Source organism: Cygnus olor, chromosome 6, assembly GCF_009769625.2.
Source record: "Cygnus olor isolate bCygOlo1 chromosome 6, bCygOlo1.pri.v2, whole genome shotgun sequence".
Taxonomy (NCBI): Eukaryota; Metazoa; Chordata; class Aves; order Anseriformes; family Anatidae; genus Cygnus; species Cygnus olor.
The window spans coordinates 22,849,667-22,874,071 of NC_049174.1; the positions used below are offsets into that span (position 1 = coordinate 22,849,667).

At 44.2% G+C, this 24,405-nt stretch overlaps 1 protein-coding gene and 1 long non-coding RNA gene across 3 annotated transcripts; both read right to left on the bottom strand.

Annotated features, from left to right (window-relative positions):
- Positions 1–274: 274 nt before the first annotated feature.
- On the bottom strand, positions 275–5,820 carry LOC121072278. Its single transcript, XR_005821102.1, has 3 exons — positions 5,462–5,820; positions 3,453–3,537; positions 275–1,116 (listed from the first exon to the last, which is right to left on the bottom strand). It is a non-coding gene; the product is annotated as an uncharacterized LOC121072278 (long non-coding RNA).
- Positions 5,821–18,428: 12,608 nt separating this feature from the next.
- TBR1 (T-box brain transcription factor 1) lies at positions 18,429–24,405 on the bottom strand. Of its 2 annotated transcripts, XM_040562131.1 has the most exons (7): positions 23,311–24,403; positions 22,807–22,961; positions 22,358–22,479; positions 21,922–22,080; positions 21,200–21,261; positions 19,301–19,418; positions 18,429–19,195 (listed from the first exon to the last, which is right to left on the bottom strand). In XM_040562131.1, exons 1-7 carry the CDS (start codon positions 24,000–24,002, stop codon positions 18,575–18,577), a joined length of 1,929 nt encoding a protein of 642 aa, XP_040418065.1. In that variant the 5' UTR covers positions 24,003–24,403; the 3' UTR covers positions 18,429–18,574. The 2 variants fall into 2 exon arrangements, with proteins under 2 accessions (XP_040418065.1, XP_040418064.1); XM_040562130.1 differs by having other exon boundaries at positions 18,429–19,418; positions 23,311–24,405.

The following is a 24,405-nucleotide window of genomic DNA, read 5'->3' on the forward strand; positions in this document are numbered from 1 at the left end:
ACATGGCACGGCACCCCACACTGACTCTCTACGCGTGCTGAATCATGGCAACTGATTTTACAGGCGTCAGTGGCATGGTCGCATGTTACAGAGCAGGAACAAGCCTTTCATCATGACAGTCCCTTAAATAGAAAGTTGTTAATAAACAAACAAAGTTAAAAATCAATTGACCCATAATTAAGCGACCTTAGAATAAAATGCGCCATTGCAGTACTTGAGCAGCACAGAACAAGTAAATATCTCTAAAAGAAAAAGCAAAGTCTTCTATGACAGAAACCAATTTGATATGGAAATGGGTCAACAGTTGCTTAAGATGTAGCACAGTTTTGATTTGATCTGCTATATTTGGACTCTATATGAGGCGCTTCCAGTAACATCGGTATTGCTTATACATGAGACTTTTGCATAATCACTGTATGAAGCATTAGAATTCTTCAAACCGAGAATGATTTTCAAAACGACTATACATAACTATGTTAATAATGTGGATACAACAGTATTTGCTGGAGAAAAAGAACAACTGTTTTCTCAAACAATTAGGATTCATGATACATTGCTTGGCAGACTATTGTTCAAAAGCCCACACAGTCCTTACCCAAGAGAAGCCCAAACGCATCCATGAGCACCAACTTATGCATAAAACCGAGCTCACAATACATGCTGATCAAACAAGGAAAAAATATAAAAATAATCAGACATACCAGATAAGTTTATTTTACAAAAGAAATCCTGTATCTGTAGCAAACAGGTTTTTTACATTGTTGCTTTTCAGAAACAATCACAGTTGGAGTTGTTCTTGTCTTAAAATGGAATCTGGTTGTTTTCCTAAGATTTTTCTTCCAAGAATATGATATAACCATTTACTTCCATGTACCTCAGTTGCTAACTTTCCAGTTCACCTCGTTTTTCCTATGAGGACCCTAGTAATCCTTTTATCACAATACAGATTTCGATCTAATTTCACTCCTGAAAACTATGAAAGATGATTTCACTAAGCTTACCACCATGTTAGGGAACTTTCTCCATCCAGTAGTGAAATCTGCTTCTCTCCGGTTGGTTGACCTTTGCTCACGTATCAATACAATCATATTTTGCCCTAATGTTCCATTGTCTGACCTTGGAAACAAGAACACAAGTATGGAATCATTTCCTCTAAGTATGTAATGACAATGAAGATAAGCATTCACATCCTAAAAGCCAAGTGCAGGCATTAAGGATCAGCTACTGACTCCTGCAGAGCGATCATACGTGGTAATGCAACCTTGGATGAGGTCATGGTAGCCTCTGAAGGCTAGAGCCATTATTAGCTGCTGGGTACGGGCAACCTTAAAAACATAAAAGGGGACAGACCTTTTTTAGTCAATCTCTGTATGCTGCCTACCATTGAAAGAGGATACATTTAAATCATACCTTCATAGGTCATAATGTTAACATATTATTCCTGCAGAGACGTAGAAGAATTATCATAGCCATACTAAGACGGAGGTCCACTGAAATCCAGGAAAGTGAGAATGCTAGGTCTTCACACAGAAAACAAAATGAGACAAAAATTTACCAGTTTTGTCTATTTGTGATTAATAATAATGACTCTAAAATCAACTCAAATTATGATTACAGGGGCTAACAACCTTTATGGAGTCCATGTGAATATCCATTCTGTTATGTATCTTATACACCAACAAAGATGATATTCTGAGAACAAATATCTCTGCAATACACAACTCCAAAAGGGTACACCCCATTCAATCCATGAGCATTTTAACCTAACAATTGCTATAGCATATTGCAATTATTAGACTAGCTGCTATTAGTGAAAACCAAACTACTCAGTCCTATGTCTGTCTCTGTAACAGATGTCATACATAATGTTTAACAAGTAGTTCATGTCTCTTGATACCATTTTACCACTTGTAAAATAAGAATGCTTTTGGATCATTGAATGGTAGACGTTATAGAAGTAGAAAGCATTGACTATTATTTGTTGTATTATTATTATTTAATGTAACATATGGATGCAAAATTCTGGCTTGTTTGACCAGGAAGACAGCCCTATATGTTTAAAATTAAATTAGCATAGAAAAAAAAATTAAGCAAACAGACTATCTCAAATAGGAAATGAAATAAACAGTATGGAGCTCTTTAAATACATAACAAGTAATCAGCGAAAGGGCTGCGAATGGAACCTGAGTGGGAAGCTTGTGACCAGTGAGGCTGATATTGCTGGAAGCCTGAATGAAAGTTAAAAGGCTCCATGACTAGGCCAGACTATACAGGCAATTAGAACTGCTGAACGCTGCCAAGGCATCAGGCCAACAAGAATTACAACTCAACAAACTGAATGAAGGAGAAGGCGGGGTGGGGGGAGGAATAAAAAAATAAAAATAAAAAAAAAGGAAAGGCTTTAATTAAATATTTGAGATCTCACAAGGGATGGGGAAAGTGCCAGGTAACTGGAAGATGGTTAACTAAACTGAGGGGGTCTGTTCCCTCATTAGTGCGTGGGGGAATTTACAAGTGTAACTTCTACTAACATTAATTGGAGCTACAGTAAATGAGCGACTTCCATGTGTGCTGGTGGGGAAAGGCTCCTGTTACCTAAGATTGGTCTTACCTGTTAAGGGTTTATTGAAGAGTTACAGGGTGATTTCTGGATGTGAATGAAAAGGGTCACTAAGATGGAACCTCTTGAAATAAAAGTCTCTACTCCTTTAAATACAGGGTGATCCCAGAATAAAGCAGTATTTTCATAAGAACTTTTCTTAGCAGCATTTCTTCAGAATTGTGCAAACATTTACTTCTCCCTGCCCTGCACCTCAGACATCCCAAAATAACCATGGGGGACATGTGTCAGGTTCAAAGTGGATGAAATAACTGCACTTCTGCAGTTCCTTGTCAGAAGGTTCACCAGTTGGGATGATTTTATTGTGCCTGTGCAGAAATGAGACAGTGAAATGAAGCCAGCAGGTCACTCACCCGCAAAGAAGCGGTCAGAATGAGCAGAACAGAAGTACTTGTGAAAGAACCTAACGTTGGCAAGGGTAAGGGAAGAGCTGCAAGTGTACCATGTCACTGGACCCAATTAGAAACTCCACAGATGTATTTATGTCAGATAAGCATACACACGTTTTTATACAGCTCCAAATTCTACAGTTTTCAGAACATCTATATCTTCAGAATTCACTTGTAGAATTTTACATGCATGTTAGTTATAATACACCATTTTGTCATCCACTGTTCCTCCATTAACTCTGAAATCTGCTTCAGAACAGAATATCTAAAATTTCATTGTTCCTGTAACACCACAAACAAGTCAAGAGTTACTTAGAGAGTCAAAACAGATTGTTGTTTCGTTGGTTTCGTTTTGTTTTACTTTCAGAGAAATTTTGCAATATGTAAAATACTCCATATTTCTAGAACCCATGAATACAAACCTGAAATAATAGTTTTAGTACCTCTTTCAGGTATATGAAATGGAGAATTTAGGGCCAGGAGGCTTCTATCAGAGTTCCATGTGAGTTACTGTATCAGTAGTTCTACCTAGAAAGCAGAAAACATTGGAGTTTCAGAGTACGGCCCTTAAAAAAAAAAAAAAAAAAAAGCTCAGAACATCAGAACACTGCATCTGTCCTCCAAGTGACTATATACCATGCAATGGGTCACAATAAGTTATTAAAAAAAAAAAAAAAAGAATATAAGAGATGTTACAAGCCTTCAGAGGCTTTAGGCCACATGAAATCTTTTTAAAATTCAAATTGTCCTCCCTTGCCTCAGAATTTGATCTCTCACATGAAACGTGTCTATATGAGAACTAGATTTTAAAAGACTGTATCCTCAACTTTTACTAATGCCTTAAGAGAAAGGTGATCAGGTGGTCACCTCAGCAAGTCTAGCATATTTGAAACTCATAAACCAATTTGGACTTAGACTCTTATTTCATGAGAGGAATAATACTATATACCTTAAAGAGTATAGGAGAGCATTACCACAACAAATTGAAATTATGAGAATAGTTAAAAGCAAATGAGATAACCATAAAAGTATTTACTGTTCTTGAAGACACAAATCATTTAATACCATCACCGTAGGATTATCTTACAAAAATAGTTGCCAAGAATTATTTCCTTTCTTCTCTTGTCCACCCTCATGAAAATATAAACACCTGTAAAGGACAGACACAGACATCTGCATTTGCTATGAAAGCAAACTTACTTCACAAATACGTCCTTTAGGGCCAGAACAGTCAAATATTAGACAGCAATGCAGGTATCATTTTTATATAGAACTTAAACACTGACACAAAAGTAAAAGTCAATTATTACTAGCCAAGCCTGCTAATTTTCTCAAGATGAAGATGGAAAAAAATGGAGAATTTTCACATTAAGGTGGTGGGCTATATTGTAGCTTAATTTATAATTTCCAGGCGTATAAGGCAAGCATAGACAGACCATATGTCTTTTCTTGGCCTTTAAATGCTCCTATTTTCCACTAGACTTGCCTTTTTCTCCATCTATTGGCAGCCATACCATTTGCTATTCAGGTGATTGGCTGTAATGAGCCAACTCCTGTTTCCGTATGAATAACCACTTTTTTCCCCAATTACTTAAGCTGCCAGCAAGTCACTGGTGTCATGTTCTTTGATGCAAATCTGATCATCAATAAAGAACAGGACTACATAGAGAGAGAATTTATGATGATACCCTTAGCTTAATATTTTTCTTAAATGCTATTCAGTTTAACTTCCAGGAAATATAGGGAAGAAGGCAATGGTCCACAGTAAGAAGAAAGAATATCTTTAATTGGCTTTGCTCTCCACATGCCCTTGTAATAATCCTTTCCATATGGTAGTCTGAAATAAATTTATCAATCTCCATTTATGTATTTATGTCACTTTAAAAGGTCCATTTTAGTCAATACCAAAATCTATAAAAGTGAAAAATCACATTTCATTTTACAATTTCTAAAGCTAGAATACTGAATATATAGTTTGATATTTACAATTTCTGGAAATATGCAGACACACAGAAAAGCGTGGGAGGGGGGAAGCTTCTGAGGCCAAGGAGCACAGTTATTAACAATATGAGAACTAAATATGTAATTTTAACTCACTTTTTTGAAAGGTCAGTTTTTTAATTAATCTTTCTTAAGTGGGCTTAGATATTTTTCACTAAAAAGAAAATATTATTTTAAGCCATGATACAACTTAGATTTTTCAAGCCAGAAGAACTTATTCTTGGAGCCCACCAAGTAACTATGATCATGGGGTAAGGGACAGACTCCTATCTGGTGCTGGCGTTCCTAGTTGCAAGCACCACGTATGGCAGCAAATACTTTGAGAACAATGTATTTTGAGAAAAAATACTATACATATATATATATATATTCTAATACAATACAAATACAATACAAAAAAAAGAAAAGCAAAGCTACCCAGTATTCAAGGCCTAGCCCATGAACTACCAACCTTCAAAGTTGTACCATTTCAAGAAACCTCCACAGATTGCTATCAGGCAGATTTTCCAAGTGTTGCCCATTTCTTCCAAGTGATTTCAATGAGAAGCCATTCTAAACCTTTAAGCAATTTCTTCGACATCTACTTTGGCCATACAGCTATCAGCAGCTGATCTAAAGAGAACAATATTTTCACTACATATTACTAAGTGCTATTGGCTCTACAAAACTCAGATTCAGTTCTGCATGTTCCAGGTGCTCTCAGCTGGGACTTTACCTATGAACTAATTAGCTACTGTAGGAAGATCATTTATATCAGCAGGTGTCCTAAACAGCTACTGCTCTTTTGTTGAAAGGGTTTGTGGGTTGATTCTTTTCACTAAAAACAAAATAATAAATTATTGTTTACATAAGGTTGACAGCACTTTTTCACAGAGCTGAGACAGAACAGGCAGCCAGCAAAGGGAAGACAGGTGAAAAACAAAATTTAACAGTCTGCTAACAATTAAATCATCTTTGATTGTGCTGATTTACAAACAAGAAAGGCCCTGTCTAATCTCCATAAGGGAAAAGGAAGAGAAATAAGATACTAAACCTGAAATTCATTAGTGAAATGCATTTAGTGTCTAAATGAAACAAATAAGTACTGTTAATTTCAGTGTGCTTAATTAGTCTGTAAAAGAATACAAACATATGTTTTAAGATTAAAAATGCAGTTTCATGGCATTTTTATTATTATCACTATTTTCTCCCCACATGCTGAAATAGCACGTAACTAAAAACAAAATTAGTTTATTTATTTATTAACTTCAATACAGAAGTTAACCAGAATTTATACGAATTGTTTCATACACAGCTTTTTTCAACAATGCATTTTAAACACGTGTTTTAAGACCATTGCCCAGCAGTTCTTCTTCCAAACATGAATCTTTAAAACCTATACTCAAGGAAAACTGGCTGCCACAAACACTAAGGGAGCACTGCTGATCAGGTACCAGGTCAAAGGCATTTATTTACAGACTAGAAGGAACAAATAGATACCTGACTGGATTTCCAAAAGTTAAGACACCTGCCTTCTCTTCAGTTGCCTAAATGCTTTCGATTCTCCTAATAAATACTAATAGACTAATACAAGCCACAGACTAGCTGGAGCCTACATTTGAAATCTGCTCTCAAACCTCATTTGCAGATTGGCCAGATGGTAATTAGTGTGGAGGTGTTCTCCAGGCAGACTCGCTTTCAGGGCAGGGTTTTTTAAATTTTATTGGGGTTGGGGGAGGAGAAAAAGAAGTCTTTTTTTTTTTCCCCCAGTTAAGATTAGTAACAGCTAGGAAAGGGTGCATAAAAGCCAAGCTACAACAGAATATTCTCTAGTTTGTTATATTTAAGAAAGTGCTTGCAACTTAATCCAGGGAGACCAATAAACAGAAGACTAAAATAAAAAGGCAGAAGGCTGCAGTGTCAAAGTGCTGTTAAAGTACATGAGAAAAGCAATCCACTTGGGGTTCATTGTAACACTTCTAATAATGAGCTTCCCATATTTAGACACAAGAGATAGCAAATTCAAACCCCCTGGAAAGGATGCAATACAGTTATACAACAACATAGCAAACTGTATTTGTTTTGTTATTACTACCTATGCACCCTATGGTTTCTTTAGGGAAGATGATATGATATCTTTATACCGTGGTGTGTAAAATAGCCTGAAATCCTTCTTTAACGCCACTAACATAAAATCCTCCCCGAATAGTGAAAGACCTCCACTTGAAGCAAAGCTTGATCTTAAACATCACTAAAAAAATAATATGTTTTGTTACTGCATTTCTCTCTGAGAGGTTTTCAAAATCATTCCAGTCAGTACATGAGATAGGATACATATTGTCGGGGATAAGTTGTTAAAGTGAATTTGAAATGTGCTTCTCAAAATATCGTTTACACATTTACCAGATGGTAAAATAAACATGTAAATTGTTATCGAGTATACACCAACTTTATACTACAATTTTACCCACTGTAGAAATGGTGTAAAAATGCTGAATATAGTGTTACTTGTTCATTTAATAGTTTATTAACATTTTAAATACATTTGGAGAATAGGTTTACTTTCAAAGTCAAAAATACTTACAAAAGCAGCATTGTAATCCATCGATCAGGTCAAACTAACCTATTGCTTCTACATTCAGCACTTTATCAGTGATACGATTATCATAAATACAGTTCATTTCAAAGTATTTGCCTATAAATAGATGTTACATGTACTTATTGGAAATCAGTTTTAAAAGAGTAATTTAAGGTGCACAGAGCGTTGTAAAGTAATTTTTAGAAGTGCAATTATCAACATCTCAGTTAAAGGTAGCTGCTATTAGACCACCAGGTCACCTCGCTACTGGAATCTACTCTTCCATAAGCCATTGAACACATTCAGAAATTTGACCATGAATATTTTACTTTTGACAAAATAGAAGGCGTGTGTTAATGAAACTCTGTATCCTAAGAGCCTAATGTACACACTAGGTAGAAATACACTGGAATTAAAATCTTCCCGCTCAACTAACCCTTGATCTTCCCTAAAATAAAAGGTCCTATACATATAATCATTTATTAATGGTCCTGGTGGAAGACACCAGCTGAAGTATTCTGATGAAAGCTTGTTGCTTGTGCTACCAGTAAGTGGTGTCTGGTGTCTCCTCCCTACCAACCCAGTACATTAGTTATACTGTGCTACAGAATTTTCTTTCCCACCTTTCAGACTATGCCAGTTTTGTTGTTGTTGTTGTTTAATTAAAAAAAAAAACAAAGAAAGAAAGAAAAGAAAGAAATTCATTCTTCTGCAATCTTAAGTTTAGGAACTTTCCTCATCTGTGAGGAAATATATCCACTCAGCACATTTTATTTTTAGTCTATGTACCCAACAGACTCTGAACTGCTCTTTAGTAATGAGTATTTCAGCTAGTCTGCACACTCTTTAAAATATCCAAGATCTTTTTTTCATCACTCCGCAATGAAGTCCTGGATTCTCACCTGAGATCTGCTTGAATTATTTTTTTCAGAGGCTTTTTACAGCATCCAAATTCAATATCATACCAGTCATTAAGATCCTGTTTACTATAATGTTGCTGCTTTACTATTATATGCCCTTGGCAATAAGGTGTTACAACATAGATACAAGTAATACATGATGATTCTCAAAAGTAATGGCGCAGACTTACCTTAAGAGTTAGTGAATTTTGGAGAAGCTTCTATATCCAACAAACACCCCGTATTAGTAGGTGCCACAACATAAAACACTACAAACCAAAATTATCGTTAAAGAATATTCTCCCATACAGAGAGCTAGCACAAAAGTACTAGATAGCAAGGTTTAGCAAGCCTGTCTAGTTTCTCTAGCTTGTGGTTTAAGACTCAGAAGTCCTACTGACAAACTAAGTGCCAAAAGCTGCACCACACTGGATGCTTCATCACAGCTCCAGCAGAATCTTTTAGGGAAAAATAAAAAAACAACAATTTGCATGTGAGCACTTTTAAAGCACCATTTGGAATTTGCTGCTTTGCCAGCCTACCATTTAGATTACACTCTGCAGCTGAAGCATTTTGCAAAAAAGACACAGGGATATTCGGCGATACTAAAGAGATTACAATAATAAGGTTTTAATATGGAAATAACTAATCATGTAATTTAATTACATAACACCCCCCCCAAAAAAAAAAAAAAAAATCTCTGTAAAGGGTTGGTTTACAATTTGTTAAGGAGAAACAAAAGTTCTAACTTAAAGAAGTAACCTAAATGGAATGGGGGGGAATGGAATAACGAATGCAGATGCGAGGTGTCCAACAGCACACCTGCAGTTGCCAGCATACCTCTACACATGAATCAAAACAGATGTTGGGAAGCACAGGAGTCTGACTACCAAAATCCCTAGCACATTGGGAGTCATGTATTGGCTTTGGTGTATAAACTGCTATAGACTAAAACACTGAGCACGAGAGGGAAATGGTGAAGAAAGCACTGTCTTCAGAGTCTGTGCCACAAAGCACCAACCACCTCTGCCAGCTAACTTCAAAGCAGAGCCTGAGCCAACACTCCTATAAAGGCAGGGCGATCACTGGAAACTTGAAGCATATGCTGCTATTTACATAACTAATTGTAGCATGCACAGTCAAAAAACAGCCTCTAGCTTTAGCATATATGTGCAAAACAATTGATTGTACTGTATACAGAAAATTAGAAGCTGTCAGAAACAAAGCCACTAGTAACAGCCCCAAGAAAGAATCTAGAGGAGGCATCTCCTAGATTGCAGAGGCTATTCTTCAAACAGCTGTGTGATTTACAGCAGGATATAAATCTAGGTGAGATTCAATGATAGCTGATAGCCCATCCAAGCTTTCAGCAGAACTGACATACACACCCCATGCTCTGATGGTGGAGATGCTCAAGAAAAATCTTCCCAGACTCCGACCAGCTGTGGTTTGTCACTGTAAGCATTATAATACGAGATAAAACTTTGCAAAAGATATTGCAAATATAACAACAATGCTCATCTGTCTGCACAACACATAACCAACCTTGCCGAAGAAAATGAAGAAAAATGTAATGACATAGAATAAAACCCCAGCTGAGCTGCACCTAAACCTCTGATGAAAAATAGGAGGACACCAAGATGTGGAAAAATACAAAAGATGCACTAAAGCTGCATTATACTGGCTGCTTCTCAGTGGGAAAATAAATAAATAAAATGGAGAAAAAATAAAAAGGTTTCTCAGGCAAAACAGAATGTTTGTGTAACCCAGAAAAGAAAATGCACATTGCTTCTAGAATATTCTGCTACAATTCAGAAATAACATTACTAGATAATGTAAAAGGTAAGCATTTAATCCTATAGATAAAATCTATATTGGATAAATATGACGTATTCTTTCAATTACTGAATAGACTAGAATTTCTTGAAAGTTTGAATATCTTTATACAAAAAAAAAAAAAAGATTAAAATAGATTATTAAGATATCCTCTCTCTGGTAATTTTTTTGGAAAATTATGTTAAAAATGTAAAAATAATAAATAAGATGTAAAGAATCAAGCTCAGATCAGCAGTGGCCCTATAAATTGCAGTGCAGCACCCACAAAACTAGTTCACCTGTTACTTGCCAATTAGGAGAAAACTCATAAATAGACACCCTGCTTAATTCAGGTTAAACCCATAAACTGACACCCTCGTAGAAAAAAAATATTTTGAGTTAAATCCTTTGCAACTGTAAGAAACTAGGTACATGTAAATAAAAACATTTGGATACAAAAGAAAGCAGCCTTCCATGAATCTCTTCCTTTTCACTACTCCTCAGTAAGAAAAGACCCCTGTCAAAGCATCTCCTCAAAAGGAGTTAAGGGAGAGAGCTCTTGTCGACGTGCTCAAGCCCTGAACAAAACCAGCTCTGGGGTGGGCTGCCCACAGTGAGGAAAAGGGCAGAGGAGAGCAAGGCAGAGGCCAGAGCTCACGTGAAGCTCTGGAGGTCTACCAGAGAAGGAGAGCAGAGGCTACCAGGGGACTACTGGTGCATGTGTGTCAGCTTGGAGAGCTCCTGTTTCACCACTCAGGAGTGCAGCAGTGCACACGCCATCCTAACCAACCCTCGGGGGGTGGGTTTTGTGTTATGGGTCAACCCACTGCCTGCAAGAGGGACCGTCTGGCTTGCTGCAGCCCTGCCTTCACACCACCGGCCAATATTTCCCCCACAACAGCACCATTCCTGTGCAAGTGACTTCGGGGCGCTGAGCTGAGCGAACCCAACCTCGGGGAAAGGGTTGGGTACACAGAGCTGCACACTCTCCCTGAGGCAGCTGTAGACATCAAACTACAGTCAAAATTAAATATAATTACTGCTTAGCAGAGTGTGTATTTAGCACTGGCATTGCCCTTGTCCCTCTATCGATGGGAAATCTGACCATGGTGACAGAACTGCATTTTCATTACTGAGGGGAAAAAACAGCCCAAAACCCACAGCAGATAACACTGCTAAAGCAAAACAGACTTAGGTCCTCATCCTGCAAAGACATCTGTGCATGTATCTGCTAAACTTTACACTGTAACAGGACTATTTGTGTTGTTTCTCCAGTTATAATGTATTTGGAAAACGAGTGTATACTGCTAATGGATTACTGTGGATTTGGGCCTTTCAAGTTACATCCATCTAAATGGCGTACAGGGAAATAAACTCCTGAAGCAATCTTTCGTCCGTACGTTCTTCCAGTAAATTTTATACTGATTTTTCAAGTCCCACTTTCCATTTCTGTTGTTACACTTCATGCTGCTTAAGTTTAGGTCTACCTATAAAAATGAATCAGACTGCAATAAGAAAAAACAGGTTTTAAATAATATTCATTGATATCAATGATCAGAGAAAAATTGTAAGTGAACAATATATGGAAATATATCGACTGAAACACTGAAATGTTTAAAAATACAGCACTGAATGTTAATACCAGGTTTTTTTATCCTATTTAAGAGAAAAGAAAAAGAGCTACTCTAGATAAAACTGCAAAATGTGTGAAAAAAAGATACGGACATTACAAAATTTTTGACAGATATAAGAAGGACTGAAAATACCTGATTAATTTCCTTCCATTCAGCTTCTGAACATTTCTTTAGTACTAAAGGAATCCTCCTGACATAAATATTGCCCCTAAAAAGGGGACAAATCCTTGCATAACGTGCACTAGCCAAACAGGTTTTGATCTATCTATGAAGACAATCAAAGCATTAAAATCAACTTTGACAATAAACAGAAATAAAGCTTCAATTATTCTTATAATCTAAACAGAGATAATTAAAAATGCAAGTACAATAAGACAGCAGTTGTTCTTTTTTGTAATTCTTTTAATATAGGAGAAACAAATGCATATATCAAAGTAATACCTGGCCCTGATCATTCCATCAAACTGCCCCTGCTTTGAGCTGTATCTCAACTGCAGGAGGAAAAAATCAGATGACACAAATCAGTATTGACCTACTGAACCAATGAAATAACATAATTTTCCACCAGTTAAATAATCTGCGGTACTCTGCCCACAACTCAGCAACAAACCCCAATCCTCAATTAATATCTGAAATAACTGCTCAATAAGGTGTCCAAGACTAAAACTGTCAAAAGGGTATGCATAACTCCAAACTCAGAAGCACTGCAGGTTTCTCAGTGAAATTTGCAGCATTTCTCAACATAGGCTACTAAACCATTCAGTGACTTTGAAAAATGCCCCTACCCCTTGTCACTTACACGTGGTGTTTTCAATGGCTTGATTCATGAGCTGTCAATAGAAAGCAAAACCTCTCACCTCTTACTCAGTACCTTGCATCTTATCCAAGTCAAATGCCCCCTTCTGCTAACAACAGAAAAGTAAACTGAGCAACCAGAAGGGAGCTTCTACCAAGCTTAAGGTGCTTTAGAAGTACAGGGATAAGGTGGTGGCAACACCAGGAAGGAGGAGATGCTTTATGATTTGCTGAAAGGGGACGTAGCACAGTGTGCAGGTATTTCTCAGATCTGACCTAGTGAAATGTGGGCACCACTCCCAGAACAACGGGCAAGAAGGGCAGTGCTGCTGCAAGGCCCTGAGGTGGGATTCCCAGGAGATATGGCAGCATGTCTGGATGAGTCCCGGCTTTCCCCAGAGCCGAGCAGTGACCACCACATTTCCTCAGCATCTACAACAGGAGAGCCACAGAAGATGGAGATTTGATTGCCCGGTTGTAGTCTATCCCCAATAATCAATGTCTGCCCTTCAGCAAACCTTTCTGCAAAGGTAAGTAAGCTGTAAGCAGGGTGTTAATCAATCACTAGAAGCATTCCTTAACTTACATTTGTGATTTCCATTTAATTCCTGGTGGGTGGGTGCCTCCATCTAAACTAGGACACCTTTCAGCAACCTAAATTTTTCTCTCAACTCAAAGTTTCAGTCCCAGACCAGTATTATCTGCTTTGGGATAAAATACACTCCATGGAAGAAGCCTGCTTACAAAAGTGAATTCTGTAGCATGGCCTATAGAAATTAAGATGTGACTTCTAAAAAGAAGTTTAAATTAGGAGTAGCACTAGAAAATTAAAATTAATTTTAAAAAATACCCAAACAAGCCCCCAAAAATGTATTACAAATGATTGAAGTGGAAGCTTGTCTGATGCGCTTTGGTAACCCATCAACGCACTGTTTCTACTATATTAAAAAAAAATCAAATTATTAAGTGTATTCTAAATTAGTCAGTCACTTCAAGGTACACGAATATCACAATTATTGAAAAAGGCCTTGATCCTGAAAACATTTATGTCTGTGAATTTTTAGACAAGTGAATAGTCTTTGTAGGACTGACCTCTTACTTTACGTTATTCACACATATGAACTTGCATGCACGATCAGAGACTAAGGCAGGAATACACATTTACAAGCTATCAACATTTTACCTAAAATGTCTCTTAAAACAGATTCAAAGTCATTACCAGCTGTTTCTTATTTAAAGCTTAAGAAATAAATGGCTGTTAATACAGTCTAATATTATAGTTTACACAGAAGGAATGTAGCTGAAGTCTTCATCCATTCTGCCTTCAATTTTGGAAAAAAAAAAAAAAATTAAATTCACCTAAAAAAGGTCAACTTAGGACCAACAAGATCATTCGTACATGTATCAGCCGCTTAGTGTTAGAAACACAGCAACCCAGAGGAATTGCAGTGGTAACATGAATAAAACATCACAGATTTTATTGTGTAATATATTTTACCAGGCCAAAAGTTATACCTAATCAGGAACGCCAGCTTTAGATCTTTATGAATTAATGATTATTCTACCTTTATAAGAAAGAAAATATTATCTATGATTAAAATTTCTAGATACATAGATATATATGCTTTTCAAAGAGATATATGTTTCAGATATACATATCTGAACAAATAGAAGGCTCTCAAGTGATCGTGCTCTGAAATAAGAGGTGTTTTTGTTTGTGCATTCCCAAATTAATATGCATTCTGATAAATCCATGAAATGTTATCACTAAGCTGTGTGGCTCTCTAGACCTGCTACAAACATATTAGCTGAAAAGAACAGGGTACTGAATGCGAACAGTCTGCTGCCTTCCATCTACTTATCACTCCACTATTTCAATTTTTTTTTCCTTTGACTTTGTCCCCGTATCTTAGCTAGTCACACATTCCCCACTGGAGACCACATTCGTGACAAGTTTTAATACTTAAAATGAAACCTTGTGTACATTTTGCACAGAAGCAGTACCTGGAAAGCATACTTCCATGCAAAATCCTTTTTTCTGCTTTTCCCAATACACACACATTCTATTTTTGTGTCTGAGTGATTTTAAAATTCTCCTATGTAATTTAAATAAGACTTCCAAAAACAGTAACCTTTCACAGGGATAAACCACAGCATTTCCAGTTGACAAAGTAATTTATGAGGGACATACAAAGCACCTGAAAACGCAGACTGCAAAGAAAACCATTTTAACTATAGCAACAGAACTCACTGCATAATAAGTAAAATTATGCAATTAGGTCTCTTATCAGACTTATTCAGATTTATGCCAGTTGGGGGGGGGGGGGGGGGGGAAAATTGTTCACCACAGCTCCCTCGAATACTACCTAGGGGAGGGGAGTGATGACCAGACAGCGAAAATTAAGAAGAACGTGTCCCACCTTACGCCTATTCTGCCAATCTGTCGCGGTTGTTCTTCTAGCTCCATAGGTTTACATGATTTTTTTTTTCTGACAAGTAATACAAGACAGATTCTTGCCTTCTTAGGATCTTGCAATCTAGTTTAGACATAGCACGTCAAGTGGTGATGAAAGAAGGTTAGGGTGGGTTTGAAGAGATAAGGATTCCAACAGTAAACGATGCAGAGACATCAGTTTAGTAATGTACACATGTTTTGCATGATTCATTGGACCAAAATGGCCAAAGGAACTTAAAAAGCTGTCAAAGGCATCTTTACCTCTGACCTACCTAGTCATCCATCTGCTTCCTCATACTGTCAATCAAAACCCTCCCATCCTTATCACTATTCTATTACACACATTTTCCGCAACCATTTCTCCTCCAGCTCTTAAAAAATATCTTAGCAAACATTTCAATCAGTCATTAAAAACCTTGTTAAAATATGCAATGTGTCATCAAATATGCATAGAGTACTCATGCAAAATCTGCAGAGCGTAACTCACCGTATTACATTTGATATAGTATTAACGGGAAATATCGTGGAAAGTATTACCGATAGGAACTTTGAATTACTTTCTACGGATCGTCTTGCTCGGAGCTTGATTTTGTGTAATTTCAGTAACACAAAGAAAGGGCAGTTGAGTAGACTGTTTTCCAGAATAATTAAATTAAAAGCCCGCTCAGCACGGCTAGAATAATAGCACAAATTATACTTCATGTAAAATTCATGCAATTAGTTGCTGGTCTCACAAATTCAAACGCGGGGTTTAGCTTTAACTAAACTGCAAGTGTATTATCATTTACATACCCTGGGTCAAAAACCACAGCTTTGATTCTAGGTTTATGCAGGTATTTTAACGCGTTAGTAAAAGCATGTATGGCAGATACGCTCCTGAATCTCTAATGATTATGATAATAATAATAATAAGTAATAATAAATGGACCTACCGACCGACAGGAAATAGCCTTTTTTACTTCTGCAGCCTTTACCTCTTCCACTCTCCCGCAGAAATAGTTAGGGATTTATAGCGTCCTGTCGAGATAGTTACGGAACAGCGTTAACCACTGGCTCGCAGGCAGGGTTTTTGCTCAGACCTTCCAGGCCGTCGGTGCTCGCCCCGGACCCTCGGGCTGAAACCCGCCGGGCAGAAGGCAGCGAGCCCCTGCCTCAGGGGCTGAGGGGGCACGGCGGGGGGCTCCTGCGGGCCCGACGGCGGCGGGCTCACGGCGGAGGCGCCCCTCAGGACTGCGTGACGGGACGGAGGGGGCAGCGGTCGACGGCGGGGAAAGAGGGACGAGTTTTTTTCGTGTTTTACACCTCGGACAGCCCCTCGCCGCGACGCCGAGGGGGCACCGGGACCCGGGAGCAGTTGCGGGGTGGGTAAGTGGGGAGCGTTTCACCGCGGGCCCTCACCTCCCTCACGGCCCGGCCGCTTCCCGCCCTGCCCGACGAGGCCGCCGCCGCCATCACCTCAGCCGCAGCCCAGCGCGGGCGGCCGGGCCACTCAGGTCGATACCAGCACCAAAGGCCCAGGCGGCGGCTTCCCAAAGTCACCCTGTCACCCCTCACGCCTGCACTAACGCCCCGGCCACCACTGACGAGGGAGGAAGGCGCCTCACCCGGCTCCTCTCCCGGCCTCTCTCTGAGGGGGTAGCGGCGGTGGGTTAGGGGCCCCCGGCCGCCCCCCTCGCCTCTGCTCCGGAGCGCGGTCGGGGCTTTAAACCTGCAGGCAGGGAGACCCGCACCCCCCGAGCCGTCCCTCCTCCTCCTCCTCCTCCTCCTCCTCCAGCCGGCAGCGCCGGGCCGAGAGGGGGCGAGCCCCGGTGCCCTCGCTGCCAAGCGGCGTCCCGAGACGAGGTGAGCGTTTTGCCAGGTTTATTTTACTTGTTATACACAGACGATACAAACGGGCAAAAACCGAAACATTTCTCAATGGAGCAGGTACTTGTATAAATTATTCAGTTCCACGGACATAACAGAACAAATATAAAAATCACAACATTCGATTTACAGAAGAGTCAAAAATATACACACGTTTATGACCCTGAATTTCTATTAGGAAACTTCCCCGTCGAGTGTAACCTAGACTGAATATTTAGCCCGATGCATATTTCAGTTTGCAGTTGTGTTTCATATAAAAATGCGTTAATCGTATAGATTTGCTACTCAAAATTCGAAGACTTACTATTCTGCTTCGCCGGGGGGAGAGGCCTGGAGGGATATTATTTCTCCGTCACTGCCAGAATCAGAGGTTTACAGGAAAGAGCGCTCTTACTTTCGATGTGCATTTTATTCCCCAGGAAGTCAGATCTCGGTTAGCTACTTTATGAAAAAGTCAATTCCAAAACTAAATGCAGTAAAATATACAACTCACAATTCATCTTCACTGGACTACACTATGGTTACCAACAATTCAGTCGTCTATATCTTTTTTTTTCTTTTTTTTTTTTTTTTTTAGATTATTCATTACAAAGATTTACAGCAATATAAAGAAAGAGGGGGAAAACTGCAAAGAAATTTGAAAAGAGTTTGTCAGCATATTTGGCACCTGCAGGGACCAGTAATGGATTTGGCACTTGGGGGCGAGGGGGGGAGGAATACCACAAAAATAATAATATTGCTGATGTCGAGCTATTCCTTTTAAAGAAAAAAATACAGAGGCAGTTAATTTTGCTTTTGGAAGGCGTCATGCTACTTTAATCGACTTTCCTACGAGACGTATTTCTGGTCTTTTGAAGGGAAAGCTCAGCTATTCCGTAGCTGTGTTAGCCCAGGGCAGTGCGTAATTATTTCATGCGAGGAATTGCGGGGAAAGTGAGAAACCCATTACTCGCTGTACGGCTACGGGGCGCTCAGCATTTCCAGAGGCGTTTGGAAAAAGTGTTCACCTGGAGAGGGGCGGGGGGGCACGGGGAGGGGAGGCGGGGGGAGAGTGAGGGGATTTAAACAAGATCTAAGTTTTGCGACTTAACAGTGAAAACAAAAGTAAAGAGAAAGAAAAAGATCCGAACAAATAGGAAACAAACCCAAAGGAAAGTAATAAATTAGAACCCTATGTACAGGCATTTCACAGGCTCTTTTTTTCCCCACTATTACTACCATCCCCTAGTATCCATCCGTGGTAAAAGGAAGGAAGCGCTGTACGGCTGGAGAGTCTCTACACATCCTACTGACCAGCGGGGCTCGGAGGCGCGGGGGGGGACACCCGCGGCGGGGCCGTCCGCGCCCCCGGGGCTCCGCCGGGCCTCGCGGGGCGGGCGGGGAGGGCGGCTCGGCCTCCTGCCTGCCCCCCTGCCCGCCTCCCCGCCGGGCCGGGCCGGGCCGGGCCGGGGAAACGGATGGGGCAGCTAGGGGCGGGGGTCAGTGCGCTAACCGCGGAGGAGTTATTGTGCAAAAGGACGGCGGGGCCGGCGGCGGGCCGCGCCTAGCTGTGCGAGTAGAAGCCGTAGTAGCCGATGTCCTTGGCGCAGGTCTTTTCGCAGTCCCGCTGGGTGAGCACCTCGCTCTTGAGGGGCGAGGAGCTCTCGGACACCGGGGTGTCCGACGGGGAGATCCGCCGCCTTTTGGCCTGCTCGTAAATCCCAGAATCGGTGGAGTCGATGGACTTAATGGACGACGGCGTCTCGATCCAGCTGGAGTCGGACAAATCTTTGGGCTTGGAGTCCTCGGCGCCCGGCAAGGGGGACCGCTCGGGGGCCAGGCTCTCCGCCTCCTCCCCCAGGTAGGGGTTGCCGGCGGCCATGCGCGCCGCCGCCGCGCTGTTGGGCCAGCAGGAGAGCACCGAGCCCGACTTGCTGCAGTACTGCGGGGGGCTGCGCGCCCCCCAGCCCGACGGGTCGGCGTAGTAGCCCAGCGGCCGCCCCGCGCAGCCGGCCGCCTGCAGCGGCAGCGCCTTGACGCCGGCCGCCGCGTAGGAAAGCAGCGTGGCCGCGTTGCCGGCGAAGTCGGTGGCCGTGTCGTAGGCGGAGGCGGCGAAGTCGAGGCGGTTGTTGGCGGGGGCGACGAACCAGCGCTGCGGCGACGGGGCCCCCGGGTCCTCGGCTTGCTGTGGGGAGAGCAGCCCGTTGGTGTGGGGCACGCTGCGGTCGGCGCCGGGCCCCGGGCCGGCTCCTGCCCCGGGGTGGAAGCGGGACTTGGCGTAGTTACTCACGAACTGGTCCTGGAGGAAGGAGCCGGCCATGGCGTAGCGGGCCCCGGGCACGATCTGCGAGCGGGGCGAGTCGTTGGGGGACGGCGTCAGCCGGTCCATGTCGCAGCCCGTGTAGATCCTGCCGGAGAGAAGGGGACAGGGCTGGGTGGGCGCCGCCGTCGGGAGCAGGGGCGGGAGCCGCCGTCCTCGGTGGGGCCGGGAGACGGGACCCTAGCCGGGGAGGACACGGCAAGCTGCTCTTTGGGACCAAGGGGTGCTTGCTCTTAGCCCAAGGGGCTCCTGCTCTCAGCCCAGGGCTTAAAATCCCCGCTCCATCAAGCGCTGACCAGTCCCGCCGTGTGCGCCACAGGCAACCCAGGCGTGTGCAGCGAGCAGCAGGAACGGCGGGCTGCGGCGTTATAGCGCCTGTTTAACACTTATTATTGAGAGTCGCAGACGAACCATCAACATTTTACTGGGTTTAAATTAGGCTAATCTTTAAACACCTACTGTAGGAAATGCAGAACCAGACGCATCTAGTGTTCCCTACGTGGCCTATATATAATTCTCCCATGCTGGGCTGCAATTTGCGATTATAAAAACTTTAATGGATGAATAACTACTATCTGTATTTAATTCAGGCTAAAACTGTGCTTTAATTAACCCTCCACGCCTCCTGAAATTTCTTATCCAAAATAAACTTGGCCCTTAAACAAATCCAACGTGCTAGACAACATTGAAGCTTCCCCCTCCCCCCGTCTCCTCTAAAGTGACGCCCTGTAAAGTTTTTTCCCCCTCTGAAAAAGCAAAAAGCACTCGAGGCTGGGGGCGAAGGCCACGAAGCCTCTCTGAAGGCCGCAGGTCTTGCAGAGCCCGCACAAGAAGCGACAGCGGCGGCACGGGGCTGCCCTCACGGCGCCCGGCCCCTCGCGGCTCGCAACGGCTGTCCGACGGGGCGGTCCCCTCGGGGAGAGCCTCTGCTCGGCCCTGGGCCCCTCTGGAGCTACTTCAGGCCTCGGCGTCGCTTCTCCCCTGGGAGCGAAATGCCGCTGCCGAGGGGAGCTGGAGCGCTGCGAGAGGCCTGAGGCGCTGGGAGGGAGGCCGCTCCCGCTGCAGCCTCCAGAGGGACGAGGAGGTTTCCTCCCTTCCGCAAGGGCTCGGCCCCGTCCTGCGGCCCCGGGGCTTGCAGAGGGGCCGAGCAGCTCCAGGGCCGCCCGCCTCCTCGGGGCTCTGAGCCGCCCTGCGCCCTGAGGGGCTGTGGAGGTGTGTGGGCAGGGGGTGCCCGCCGGCCGTGCCCTGGGCCGGGGCGAGTCGCAGCCGTCAGCGCTGCTGCAGCCGGGCCCGGCTGTCCCCGTTCGGCTCCCGGGGACCGGGGCGGCCGCCCCCCAGCAGCCAGGCCCTGGCAGCAGCCCCCGGGCGGCTCTGCGAGTGGGGGAGGCAGCGCGGGGACAAACCGCGATTAAAAACTTCGCAGCCTGTAGCTCCACCCAGATGCAAGAGGAGGAAAAAAAAAAAAAAAAAAAAAACAACAACAAAAAAAAACACTCCAACCCCAGAGGAGAACAAAACGAGACGGGAAAAAAAAAATCCCCTGGACACAGGGATTGCAGAGCCCGGGCTTATTCAAACCCGGCGGGCGCGCAGAGCGCCTTGCGCGGGGCCCTTGCGCGCAACTCAACGCGAACTTGGAAAGGGGCGCAAAGAAAGGGGCCGGGTGCGGGGGTCCCCCGGGTTGTGCGGAGCCCAAAATGAGACAGCCCCTGTGTGCTCGCAGCCCTGAGGAGAGCAGAGGCGCAGCGGGCGCCGGCGGGGGCCTCGCCCGGGGCGACGTGGCGGGGAGGCTGCCCGCGCCCCCCAGCCTCTCCCCTTGACGGGTGCCCGCAGCCGGCAGAAGGGAAAGAAAGATGAGGTTTTACTTACGTGTCGTAATTATCTCGGAAGCCCTTGGCGAAAGGGTTGTGGTCTATTTTCAGCTGTGTGATCTAGGGAAACAGAGGAGCAGAGCGCACGGTGTGAAAAGCACGAAGAATGCACCCTGCTGCAGCCACCGCGCCTTTAAAAGCACCGAGCTTCGCTCTAGTCGATCAAATTGCCTTCGAAACGCGAAAAACGAAGCTGCGGCATGCCACTAGATACCAAAAATCGAATTTTACGATTCGCTTTATTCTAAAAATCACGCTAAAAAAAATCGTGTTTAACCCCATGTTTTCAGAAGTGTAATTACGCGTAGCGCACGGCCGTGAATATATTTAAAACCAGAAATGAGGCGAAACGCCCCGCAGATCGGTAGCTGAGAGCTGAGGCTCGCGTCGAGCCAAATAATTAACCCGGGGCCGCGGCCCGAACATATGTCACCAGGGAGAGGGGCCCCGCCACCCGGCCATGCCGAAACGCGGCCAAGGCGGTAACGAGGTTTTAATTCGAGGGAGCTGCTCCATCGCCCCGGTGCGATCGATGCCTCGCCAATTGATCTCCGCCGAGCGGGAGCTTCCCGGGGGGATCCCGGCCCGGCCCCGGGGCACGCCACGGAGGCAAAAGACTGGGGGAGGCCCCGGTCTCCCGGTGCCGAAGCCCCGGGGGAGCGGGAGCAGCGGCCGGGCCGTGCGGGGGGCGCGAAGGGGCCGGAGAGGGGAGCTCTTTACATCGGTGTTCTGGTAGGCGGTGACCGCTATGAACTGGGTCTCGGGGAAGGTGAAGGTCTGCACTCTGCCCGGCTGGTTGGTGTCCTCCGTCCCGTCTTCGTTCACCTCCACCACATGCAGGCGGGGCTGGTACTTGTGGAGGGACTGCAGAACCACCATCTGTCAGGCAGAGGAAGAGGAGGGAGGGGGCCGCGGGGTTAGAGCAGCAGGACGGGGCAGCGATGCCCGCGGCGAAGGACGCGAGGGCTCTCCCCTTCCCGCCGCCCCTTTATCCTCGCTTGGGGACACGGCCTTTAAAAATAACGACTATATATATAATGCATATACACATCCGACTGGAGAGTGCAGGATTCTGCCTGAAGCAGCAACGCAAAAAAAAACAACCAACCAAACAAACAAAAAAACCTAGCGGAGCGTTTGCGGTTCCCCCACTGACCTGCCCGTTGTTGTTTGATGCTCCTTTATTGTTTGTAAGTTTTAGTTTCCCAAAGGAGATTTCCTGGCGCATCCAGTGGGCTCCCGTGTTGGGGGAGTCGGGGTGCATGTACACCCGGTTTCCTAAGCGAAACAACAAAAAAACACCACCACATCACGGTTCCCGCATGTAGCCTGGTTCTGCCTCTGCAGCAGCACACTGGGTCGAAGGACCCCCATTATAAAGTTAGCGCTATTCTTCTGCCGAAACCGCCTTCACTTAACAGAGCGGAATTAAAGCAGCGTTTTCCGATCACCTTTTACTTTCTCCACCACCCTCCTTTTCTTTTTCTAAAGAGCATCATTGGCCCTTTCTCGTTTAAGAAGTCGCTAGAGCCAGTCCACAAAGGCTTTAATTAATCATTCTCACCTACATATGTGTCGGGAAAAGTGTTAATTGGAGGAACTTGCCTTGTACATTGGTGTCCGCCTTGCCGCAAGGAACCCATTTGCCTCCCTGAAATCTCCAGTGGTTGGGATCCGCCAAAATTACATCCACAAAAATATTGTAGTGAGCCGTGGGATCGAGACCAGAAATATTAAAACTTAGGAAAGGGAACATGCGCCTATAAAAAGGAAAGGAGAAAAAAAAAAAGAAAAAAAAGAGAGGAAAGAAGGAAAGCAAGCCAGCGGCAGCGATACGCACACGCAGAGGAGCCAGCCCGCTGTGCATTATCCTCCCGGCTCCCGGTAGCGACCGGGAACCAAAAATCCAAAGCAACTCCCTCCCGAAACGTCGAGCTTTCCGCGGGGAAGGGGCGCGGGGAGCTGGGGGGGGCTGCCCCGGCGGGGACCGGCCCCGGTGACCACCGGCCCCGGCGGCGGGCGGCTCCCCCGGGGCGGCGGCGGCGGCAGCGGGCGGCTCCCCCGGCCGAGCAGCCCCGGCGCCCGGAGAGGGTCCGCGCGGCGGCTTACCTCCCCTGCTTCGTGATGATCATCTCCGTCTGGTGCCGGTGGAATTTCAGCCAGAGCGGCCTGTTGCACAGGTAGACCTGAGCCTTGCCGGGGACGAGCCCCGGCTGGGTGGAGGAGAACTGGTAGAAAGGCGCCCCTTGGTAGGAATGGCCGTACTGCTGGGGGTAAGGGTAGCCCGCCGTGGGGTAGCCTTGCGGCGAAGAGTTGGACAGGAGGCTGTTATAAGCTCCGTTGGTGATCACAGGATGGTGAGCCATGTAGCGGCTGGGGCTGGCGATGGAGAAGGCTGGGTGAGCAGGTCCATGCTGGCCGGGGTAAGGGAACATGGTACTAGGAGCAGAGGCAGCAGACTGGGGCTGGCTGGACTGAGAGAGCAGATAGCGATCTGCAGCAGATCCATCGAAACTGTGACGAAGCTCAGAGACCCCGTCCAAGACGGGAGAGAGTTTATTTCTCTGGACGTCCCCTGGTGTGTCCTTGGAGTCAGGAAAATTGTCTGTATCTGACTGATTCGTCATCCCCCTGGTAATTTTTTTCAAAGGTGAACTTCTCTCCAGGTTGTCAGTGGTCGAGATAATGGGATGATCATGCAAGGCAAGCTCAGATCCGCCTGCATGTGGGTAACTGCTGCTCACATTGAGAAATTTCTTGGAGAGCATGATAGAGGGAGAAAGACAATGCTCCAGCTGCATAGCTCTAGCACCACAGTAATAACCCTTCAGTCCCTGGATCTGAAAGGGCTCCTCAGTATCAGAAGCTAGACATCCTGGGACCCTCACTAGACAGAAAGCACTTCATCCACCAAATGCTTCCCAAACGTTTGATTTACTTTTTTTTTTTTTTTTTTTTTTCCTTCCCTGGGAGAAGAGATTGGCCAATTGACACTATGCAGCAATCAGGAAAGACTCACTTTTGATCTTGCTGCTTGCGGAGAGGATGAAACGGCTTCTGCCATTGGTTAACCGCTGACAGTAATTTAATTAGATAGACATTAATTAGGATAATCACCTGGCTCCTGGTCGCGACGATCATGGCAAATTGAAGGAGATGATTTTATTGTGAGATAGAAGGAAGGCGAAGGGGGAAGGGAAGAGT

Bases quoted from the DNA above. Each gene is read 5' to 3' on its own strand.
- TBR1 (XM_040562130.1), bottom strand. From the start codon at position 24,002: ATGCAGCTGGAGCATTGTCTTTCTCCCTCTATCATGCTCTCCAAGAAA. The intron at 22,480-22,806 runs GCAAGTTCCTCC...TGTTTCGCTTAG, and splicing joins GGCGGACACCAATGTACAAG to GAAACCGGGTGTACATGCAC. The intron at 22,081-22,357 runs GTCAGTGGGGGA...TCTGCCTGACAG, and splicing joins CATCAAACAACAACGGGCAG to ATGGTGGTTCTGCAGTCCCT.